We start from the raw sequence: 10,657 nt of genomic DNA, 5'->3' as shown, positions 1-10,657 counted from the left end.
CTTCCCCGAATGCACAAAAATCTGCGATGACTTCCTTCAGTAGCCCAAAGAAGTTCGATTCGGAGGAAAATTTGGTAGATTTCCCTACAAGTGAAGGTCGCCAAGTCGAGATTCCCAAAAAATGCGCCTACTTCGATTTCCACGGCTAATATAAAAAGCGATTTTGGTGGAATCGCAAACCCCTGGCAAACGGCCACTAAAAAGTCATTTTACAATTACTGCCTATGACTCCGCGACTGCGATGCTGACATTTGTGCTCTAAAAAATCTAATTTTATTCGTGGAAAAACGAAAAAATGCCATAAAATATGCATGGCAATGGTCCAAAAAAGAGCAGACAATGAGTGCAGAACAAAAAACAAAAAAGCAAGAAGAACATTGCTAAAAACCGGGTCAGAGTCCGGAGTTTCGAGAGTCAAGAACCAAGGGTCTTCTGCGAAGTGTCTTTGGGCGTTTTTATGATGCCAAAGAAGCGACTAAGTAAGTTGTCATTTTCGGTTTATGATGATTTTGTGATTTTTTGCTCTCGTTGTTATATTTTTTACGCTCTACATTTTTGTACTCCGATTTTCGATGTTTTTTCGCCGAGTAGCCAGGACCTCCGCAAACAATGGCAGGCTACTAATGTCGAGCAGGCCGAGAGTTTTATAGTTTTTTATGGCTTTATGGCCGCACCAATGACTTCTTTATTGGTGCAGGTCCTTGGCCCGCACTCTTCGGTCTTTCCCAACAGATTTCCCTTTATGGCCATCGTTCCTGCTTTCCGCAGCCCCAGACTCTTGTTTCCGTTTCCGAGTGGCGAGGATCTCGCGCGCTGGCCACATGCAAATAGTGGGACATGTGTTTCCCCCGGCAGCGGGCTAATCCTTTTGGCCATGTGTTGACAGGCGCAGCAACAATAGTAACAATATTGGCTTGGACAACAAATGGATATAGCAGGAAGTCAGCCAGTGCGTTGCCATATATCATGTGCTGGGAAATATTCGGCCTGTGTCTTTCATGTGTCTCCACTCCGCTGGTGTTTATCTATTTATTTATTTATTTGCCTTTGTACACTTATGACATGATGTTAATTACCGCTCGCGACTCCACAGGCCGAAAGGCAGGGCACCCAAAGGGTGGGCGGCGTGCGGGCCGTCACTTTGAAATGGAAAAGTTCGCCGCCTGTTTGCCAACCGTCAACAGCGGCGACAATTGCCAAACGCCGAGGCTAAAGCTGTCAGACACTGGCAAACCGACGGCACCATCCCATCCGATGTTAAAACGGATCGAAAATCGTATATCGGCAATCCCAGAATCCCAGACACACGCACTCTGGGAAAAAACGTCCTGTAAAAAGGACCTTCGCCTATTGATTCAGCCTGTTTGATCTTTGGCTCTCCGCCGCTCGGGAAAGTTTGTACTAAATGTTGTGTAAATATTGCTTAATTTAATCGCCCAAAGTCAGTCCGGCCAAGGAGCGCTTGTGACGGAGTGTGTCGCAATGGGCTTAGTCCCAAGATCCTTGGATCCTAAGTCCGTTCGTGCACGGGTAAACCCAGTCAATGGGAATGTTTCTTGTTTTGCCAAGTGAAAGGATTAGCCGCAGATCCATTGCGGAAATGCTTCACCAGCGAAGTCGACAAGTCAAAGTCATGGGAATGTACGGCATTCGGAAGCAGGATAATAGGGTATGCGTTATCCATGTTCTGGCGGAACTGGGAATATACTACAGTTTGCGGAAAATCCAGCTGAAGAATGGGACTTAGTTCGGCGGCATGAATATGACATGTGAATTTTTAAATAATTATTAATGAGCAAAATTCCCTTATTAACATATGACTTCTTATTCTTCGTGCTTCATGGTTATGAACGATTTTTCGGTCATTTCAACTGATTTATGAAAAATACGCCATATTTACCTAATAGTTACTTTTTACAACCAGAATTCACAAGCTATTGTAGTCAACGCTTCTACTTTATTTTTATGAATTAATAACTAGTTTTCTTTTAACAACGAGCTCTTGCTTGTACTATCGAATATAGATTTCTCGTTCCCAAGCCGTTAACTTTGAAATAGGTTAAGAAAACTGTCCATAAAATGCAGCTGCCTGCCGCGACTCAATTACAAATTATTAAATAATTATCCAAGTGAGCAGCATGAAGCATCTCGAATGAGGAACTCATTAAAGATGATTTGGCAGGCCAGAAAACGGTGAAAGTTCACCACGGTGAAAAATAACAGCTAAAATCTATTATTTTACAGCCTTTAAAAGTAAATTGCAATGAATACAAACCAGGAAAAATATTTAATAAAGCTGGAGAATAAATGGAGATGTGTAAAAGGCATGCCCAAAACTAAACAACGAAATATTTTAATGACATTACCAATATTCATCATTCGCTGTAAATATGCTCGGCATATCCTGCAGGAAACCCTTTAGAAACCAATCAATTTTCGCTGCAAACGGCCACTTCCACCCACTCGAAACTTTTATCGCCATCGCTTTGAAGCGGCTAATTGAATTCCAGATTAAAGTGTAAAGCGAAATGGGGAAATAAAAAACTGATTTGTATTGCAAATTAAAATTTAAGTGAAAACGAATCAGGCGCAAACACAAACAGGGACAATAGATTACAATATCCTGCGGCGCAGACAGCACGACATTAAAAAGGCACGAGGACGAGCCGGAGCTGGCGGGGAACGGGTGTGGGCATGGGCATGGACACGGGCATGGAGGTGGAAGAGATGGCACAGGACCTTCGTGCAGCTGCTGCTCCTGCTGCTGGCACATGCGCCTGGGAGGGCTGCCTTTCGGGATTGGGACTGGGATGCGGGCTGGCTGGACTCCAGCGATGGCTGCCTGCCAGCAGCGGCAGCAGCAGCAGCAGCAGCAGCAGCAGCTACAGCAGCAGCAACGGCAGCAGCAGCAACTACGGCAGCAACAGCGGCAGCAGCAGCAACACCAACAATATCCCAGGCTTGCGACCGTCAGGCCAACGGTTTCCGCTTGTTTACTGCATGAACGGAATAAGCCAAGGCACATATATCCATCCACATCTACGCACACATCTACGCACACATCTACATCTACATCTACAGCGACGGGCACAGGCACATCCATGGGATTGCAGATACTGGGCGCTGCGGGCCAATCCGAGAGCAGCAGGTAGGCGTGGACGTATCTACCATTTCCAAACAACTTCAACCCCGCCACAGGCAGCTGCCGTTGGTCGGACCGCTGCCACCCTCGTCGCCCTCCTCCGCACTTCTCGGCCGGTTCAAAAACGGGTCGCCCTGCCAGCAGTTGCAGTCAGTTATTAACGAGCGCTACTCCCAGCAGCAACATCGCCGAGCGGCAGCAGCAGCAGCACAAGTCACTCAAAAGCGGAAAGGAGACAGGGATACAGCAGTCCACTCGCCCCATCTCACTTCAGTTCAGCTCGATTGCCAAGCGTTTGAGTCGGAGAGCGGCGAACGGCCAACGAATTCGAATTCAGTTTGTGTCGAGACGTTGTCGGTGGCACGTCGCATCCGAAAGAACGCTCAGTCAGCTGAGGAACGTACGAAAAGATACAGCAACTGCAGATAGATACAGATACAAGTGCTAGGCCAAAGTGAACCGCGCAGTTACCGCAACAAAGCAACTTAAAGCCAAATACAACTACAAGACGGCCCACAAAGACAGTATAATGTCCTCCACATCCGCCTCGCCCATCAGCAACATAACCGTGGATGACGAGCTCAACTTAAGCAGAGAACAAGGTGGGTTCAAGTCCAAAACTGGCTCAGAACGAGTTGCCGACGGCTAAAGCGGATTACTATCAACAGCTTTTGACCCTAGATATTTGAAATTTCAAACTGAAAAACTGAAACTAACCTGGCGCATTTCCTATCCACTCTTTTTAGACTTTGCTGAGGAGGATTTCATAGTGATCAAGGAGGAGCGCGAGACGAGTCTCTCCCCCATGCTGACGCCCCCGCACACGCCCACCGAGGAGCCACTGCGGAGAGCGCATCCGGCGATCAGCGAGGAGGCGGTGGCCACCCAGCTGCACATGCGGCACATGGCCCACTACCAGCAGCAGCAGCAGCAGCAACAGCAGCAGCAGCAGCATCGCCTGTGGCTGCAGATGCAGCAGCAGCAGCAGCAGCATCAGGCCCCACAGCAGTATCCAGTTTATCCCGGTGCCACCGCCGATCCCGTGGCCGTGCACCAGCAGCTGATGAACCACTGGATCCGCAACGCAGCCATCTACCAGCAGCAACAGCAGCAGCAGCAGCAGCAACATCCGCACCACCATCACCACCACGGCCATCCGCACCACCCGCACCCACATCCGCATCATGTACGTCCCTATCCCGCTGGCCTACATAGTTTGCACGCCGCGGTCGTGGGTCGCCACTTCGGAGCCATGCCCACCCTGAAACTGGGTGGAGCGGGTGGAGCGAGTGGTGTGCCCAGCGGCGCCACTGGCAGCAGTCGCCCAAAGAAGCAGTTCATCTGCAAGTACTGCAACCGGCAGTTCACCAAGTCCTACAATCTGCTCATCCACGAGAGAACCCACACGGACGAGAGGCCCTACTCCTGCGACATCTGCGGCAAGGCCTTCCGGCGCCAGGATCATCTGCGCGACCACCGCTACATCCACTCCAAGGACAAGCCCTTCAAGTGCAGCGACTGCGGCAAGGGCTTCTGCCAGTCGCGCACCCTGGCCGTGCACAAGGTCACCCACCTGGAGGAGGGTCCGCACAAGTGCCCCATCTGCCAGAGGAGCTTCAACCAGCGGGCCAATCTCAAGAGTCACCTCCAGAGCCACAGCGAGCAGAGCACCAAGGAGGTGGTGGTGACATCCCCACCAGCCACCTCGCACTCCGCGCCAAACCAGGCATTGAGTTCAGCTCAACCTGAGAATTTGGCACAGCACCTGCCCGTCCTGGATCTATCCTCGTCATCCTCGAGCTCGGAGAAGCCCAAGCGGACGCTGGGCTTCACCATCGATGAGATCATGAGCAGATAGATTGAAGGAACAGCGAAACCCGGTAGCCGGTTTCCCTTGAGAGATTCTAGAAGAGATTCAGAGAGCTGGACGGCCGCCAGGCATGGGAAATGCCTGGAATGGAACCAACCGAGTCCAGCCCGCTTTCTGGCCAAAGGTGCATGTGGAAAATCCTCGCCAGCAACTCGCAGCCGCAGCCGCAATCGCAATCGCAACCCAGTGAGCAGAAGAGTCATCCTCCGTGCAATCGGTTCCCCGAATTGCGTTAAACAAATGCCAAAGTCAAACAGCAGAGGAAAACTGATGAAAAATCCAATGAAAAGTATTGCTAGCACAAGCCTCCTACAAATCAATTCCAAAACACACACACAACTGTAAACTATAAACTATAAACATAAATAAATAGCACCTAATTTACATTGTAATCTAACTATATATTATTGTACCTTATAGTCGTAGTAGCCCATTCAGTTCGTAGTGCTTATGGAGTAAACCAAATGTTATGTTACAATAGCTCAATCACACAAACCTCAAACCCGCTTTGGTTATTGAAAGACTGTTTTAATTATTATATTTAAATAGTACTTGAATAAATCAATCCATCGATTGTGTAATGTTAACCCAGACGAGTGTCACGATTACTTACTGTTTAGACTTAACTTAATTGTCGCTAGCAATTTGACTAAGCACAAAGATACAACGATCTCATTATCGTCTATATGTATGCTTCAAACATTCGCATTGATACGAAGTTATCACAGAAGTACTTAAATATAAACTAAGTAATTTTCAACTGAAATTTGGTACGACTTTTCATGAACGCGGGGGGATTTTCTGATTCCAGGTACTCGACAATGATTTATCATTACTTCTCTCTAACTAATCTTTATGGTGTTAAGTTAAGCTTTTTTTAATAGATTAAACATCAGATATTCAGATACTAGCTGCATTTTCACATTCCCCACAGACTGAACGAGTTTGATCTACTTTTAATCACTGCGAAATCTTCCTTATCCAATGACTCACTCCCACAACTTCCCGATTTGGACTTTTTCTCATGCTGCGATCATAACTCAATGGACTGAGGTCCATATAGTCCGTGGGCCATATAAGTGGACCATCAAACAGCAGCTGTCAAAATTTATTAAGCGTACGAATATAACTCAGTTTTTATGCAGATCGCGATTTGCGCATTTTAAGCAGCTCTATTAATTTTCGGCCTGCCGATTAAGTAAGCAGAAGTCTCGCCACAAAAATATTCAAACTGTCGCATAACCTAATTTATGAAATCGAATTGAATTGAATGTGATGCCAGTTTTGCTATGATTTTGTCTTGACTCGTTTTCGATTTCGCTTTGAGGTGTGGTCCAAATATTTATGGCCTATGTTTCAGTTCGGCTTAGTTCGGTTTACATTGTGGCTTCTCTTGAAAACCGGGAACGTGCCAAATGCCCTGCAAAAGGTATGTTTGATTTCCTTTGCTGGGGGTTTTCTTTTCCAGTCTGTGCCTTTGGCAACTGCATTTCGCCTAGCACGCTTCTTACTCGGAACTGTCAGTCTTAGATTGTGATCTTTGTCCCAAAATCGAGCATGGGATTGTCTTTAATTGAGGCCTGAGGTGGTTCTTCAGCCGCGGGGAACCCGCATCTGCCTCATTTGCTGCTCGATTTTCATTTCCACTTCCATTTCCATTAGCATTTCCATTTACTCCACCTTGATGACATACTCTCGGGCCTTATGGCCGTGTACAATTGGTTTGGGCCCTCTCATTGTGTTGGCTTTGATTTTGCTTTGTTTGCGGGCCAGAAAAGTGCCAACGTATTCGCCAATTGATGTCTACATAGCTGCCTTTCTTCTTTTTGGCCAGGATTACTTGGACAAGTATCCTGGCCGCGCCCCCTTGGGCAGGCATATCCTGCTGGTTTTGGCCAAACCCTAACCTTAGCCTTATCTCGCCGAGTTGGTCGGGTGGTCAACCAACCGTAGGACTTGTGTGCCGTGTTTTGCAACACTTCGCCGCAGGCAGTCCAAGGACCTCGAGCATCTAGATGTCCTGGCATTTCGACACACCTTGGCCATAATTGCACTGCGTACAACCAAAATATTTTGTGAAAGTCGCAGCGGGAGGGCGACTTATCCCAGTTATCCCAGTTATCCCGACCAGATTGATATGTGTCCGCATGGGGTTGTGAGTCCCTTTTTTCTTTTCTTTTTTGTGTTTTTTGGGCCATTTTGAGCCACAATTAAACGCATCGGTTCCGCAACTCGGGTGGCATGCAGCTCCGTGTCCTGTGGCTGTCCTGCCATTGTGGATTGTAGTGTTCCAGCAGGACGTGCTGGAAAGTCGCCTGCCAAAAGTGAGCCATTTACTGCCACAGGGGCAGTCTCCTCCCATTTTCGCTCCTACCGAGCATGCAATTTTAATGAGCTGCCCGGGGGAAAAGGATCGGGATCGGGATCGGGACACCTCCCATTGTCCAGGACACGTTCGCACTTGGGCGCGGACCACCCTGAAAACCCCGAAATAAGGTTGTAAGCCGGTTGGCTGACAGGTCGACTGCCCAACTGCCCAACTGGCCAACTGGTCAACTGCTGAGGTGTTCAATTAAAACGTTGCAAATCAATTTGGCATCGAATCGAATCGAGGACACGCTTAAAATGGCCGTTGACAGAAACACTCATAGATGATGATGACAGCATTACCGCAGTAACTTAACTCGAAAACCATCTAAAACTATACAAGAGTTGTCAAGTGAGCCAAGCCCAAAAATATATGTAGGCTTATATGTACGTATACAAACAAAACTTGTCTCTCGTAATTGTACATTGTCTAGATTGTCAGCTTTAAAAGTGGTTTTGATATGCCGACATCGCAACGCCTTTTGGCCCACAGACATCGCATTGCCACTTCAGCATTTCCATACACTGGAACAACAGTTCAAATTGTACTTTAATTAAGCCAAAGCCAGCAACTACGGCTACTGTTACTAACTCACTGGAATTTCTTGCTAGAACCACGAAAGTTGATCCGTGAATAAATGGATTGCTACCAGCCATATAAATCATAGATAATGTGCACGTCATTTGCATAATTCGTAGAATATCTTCTGTTCAACGCTATATGTTTGTGTTACATGTTCATATCAAGGGCCACATTAATCATTTCCCTCCGATAGTTTAGATTTAATGGAAAAATATGTATTGGGCATGAAAATAGCACAGTTACTCATTGGTTCTTATCGAAATATTTCGTGAGCACTTGCTGGAAAGTACTTATACGAACCACTTCATAGGACACAAATATTAGACATCATACTCCAATCAGCCCTCTTGAAAGCCAACCCCCTCGTCAGCCCCCTTTCAGCCACGCCTCTACCAAGCAGCACAACACTTGATTGTTGCACGGATGTCGTTCTTTTTTGTTGTTATTGTGGTTGTTGTTGTTGACTGTGGCGCACAGTAGTCGCATGTGTCACAATGTCGCAGCCTAATTGCACTACACGCGTAGTTACTTAGGGGAAAAGATCGGAAAACCCGGCTGACAAGCCTTTTTCCCCTTTCGCAGACAGGCGACGACACTAAAATTGCTGGGGAGATACTCAGATACCCAGATACCCAGACACCCAGATACTCAGATACTCAGATACCCAGATACTCAAGTATCCCAGTTCAATTTCGAGCTCACTGGGTGTTCGTTTTTATGGCGACGACCATCGATCGATCGGCTATTTTGACACTTTTGTTTTGCCTAAGAAGGTGTTTTAAATATAACTTACTTAGGTCCGAACCAATCTCAACTGGCCATAACAAAGGCAACTGTCTGGGAGTTGGCACTGAGAGAAATCGACTTGAGAAACGATTTCTTTTGAAATATCCCCTGAAGATGAGGCATCTAGGTGCCGCAGGGAGTTTTCCTTTCTCCGAGTGCAGCAGCAACAATTTAATCGCCTGAGGCCATTTTTCTGCCCCGACTTTTCCGCCTTATCAGCCCGGCTCAATCTCCCCGAGTCAGTGCATTAATTGACACCTAGAAGTGGAAGAGGAAACCGGAGAACCCGCCAGCCCAGGAGAAGATGCCTGGAGACAGGGGACCGTGCTGTCAATTAGGTTGCTGAATTTATCGCCGGGCACAAATCAGTTTGGGAAATTTGTTAGCCCCGAAAATAAGTTAGCCGGGCTAAGAGAGCGATCAATTTTATAGACGGACGTCTCACGGGCATGGAGGTCCCTTCGATAGGGGGATATAGTGGGTCTACTCCTACTCCTCCCAGTGGGAACTTAATTGAATTACCAGGGAAAAAACCACAGATAAAGGTGGAAACACCTCGGTATCAAGTTAGTTAGTGGACCATCATGCTCCATGGTCTTGACAACTCTTTTGTTTGTTATGGCTGCGTTTTCACTTGTTGTGCGCTGTCCGCTGTCCGCTGTCTGTTTTATTTTTTATTATTCCATTCTCGGCTCTTTGACATTTTAATGCGCCCGCTGGCTTTGTGCGCTGTGAGCCTCTGATGGTGGCCACACAGCCACAAAAGCGGCCAATGGTGTGATGGCCATAATCCGATATAAATAAGACATTATAAGAGGCTCCCCTTCCTAAGCAGGATCTGCTGCGGGCCCTGGGAACGCATATGCCCATTCCCATTCCCAATCCATTTTCGGGATTACAAGGAATCGACGACATGTGGCGCTCAAAGCTTTTATTTCTTCGAGCGCTGGAAATGACTAAACCTGATCACGGCGATTGACTCACGGACCACCTAACTAGCCAGAGCTCTGGGCTCGTTGTCCTCCCATCAGTCATCCCCGATCCTCGAGTGGCTCGGCCAAATCGAAATATCGCGGAAAGTGAAAACGAAGGTGTCAGCAGTGGCGCAGTTAGAAAGTTTCAGGAGGGAACTAAGCCAAGTTGGAGCTTAAAGGATTGCAGTTTCGAGTAATGAAATGGTAACCAGATATTTGGAGGACTATGTATCTCGTCCTTCACCCTATCCAGAAGGTTCCCCTTCGCTGCCCCCCGCACCTACGCTCCTGTTGATCCGACGGCGGTGTTGATCGATTGGTTTCATCGATTCTGGCACAACAGTCAACAGTCTCGGCCCGGCCTGAATGTTTATTTGTTTATTTGTGTATGGGCAAACAACACGGATCGGAATCGGATTGCCCAGGGAAACGGACAAAACACATGATCAATTACAAGTCGGGGCAGGTTGCCCAGTTGCCAAGTTGCCAAGTTCCCAAGTACCCAAGTACCAAGATCGTTTCTGCCCCGCTTAACCCTCGGGTGCCCCACACCCCGCGCTTAACCCCTCGCCACAGGCATGCGCACAGCTTCTTTCACTTATTATTAAAAGTAACAAATTATTTTCAATTGATTTACACGCTGGCAGTTCAGCAGTTCAAAAGCGCACACCCGCGCACCAAAAAGCGAAGAGCTATATGTATGTGGTGTGGGTGGGGGAAAAACCCAACCCAGCCAAACCCTGACCCTGAAACCGGCCCCCCTCGGTCGCCCCCTTGGCCGCCGTCACTGGCTGTTGATTAACCACTCACTGGGAACATTTAATGTGTAATAACGATTTGTATCCGAGCACAAAGTAGTTATGTTGAAATTCCTGGCCGCCGTCGCAGTTACCATCATTAATCATACGAATGTGAATCTTTTCAGGGAGTTGGGA

At 47.5% G+C, this 10,657-nt stretch overlaps 1 protein-coding gene across 1 annotated transcript; it reads left to right on the top strand.

Annotated features, from left to right (window-relative positions):
• Window positions 1-3,251: 3,251 nt before the first annotated feature.
• LOC6542868 (protein odd-skipped) lies at window positions 3,252-5,605 on the top strand. The gene is made up of 2 exons (XM_001968550.3): window positions 3,252-3,744; window positions 3,889-5,605. Exons 1-2 carry the CDS (start codon window positions 3,672-3,674, stop codon window positions 4,998-5,000), a joined length of 1,185 nt encoding a protein of 394 aa, XP_001968586.1. The 5' UTR covers window positions 3,252-3,671; the 3' UTR covers window positions 5,001-5,605.
• Window positions 5,606-10,657: the final 5,052 nt, after the last annotated feature.

Source organism: Drosophila erecta, unplaced genomic scaffold (genome assembly GCF_003286155.1).
Source record: "Drosophila erecta strain 14021-0224.00,06,07 unplaced genomic scaffold, DereRS2 tig00000055-arrow-pilon, whole genome shotgun sequence".
In the NCBI taxonomy this organism is placed as follows: Eukaryota; Metazoa; Arthropoda; class Insecta; order Diptera; family Drosophilidae; genus Drosophila; species Drosophila erecta.
The sequence above is the reverse complement of the archived record's forward strand: the minus strand, read 5'-3'. Positions and strand labels throughout refer to the sequence as shown.

Coding starts and splice junctions, on each gene's coding strand:
- LOC6542868 (XM_001968550.3), top strand. CDS start 3,672: ATGTCCTCCACATCCGCCTCGCCCATCAGCAACATAACCGTGGATGAC. Junction 3,745..3,888: donor CAACTTAAGCAGAGAACAAG/GTGGGTTCAAGT, acceptor CACTCTTTTTAG/ACTTTGCTGAGGAGGATTTC.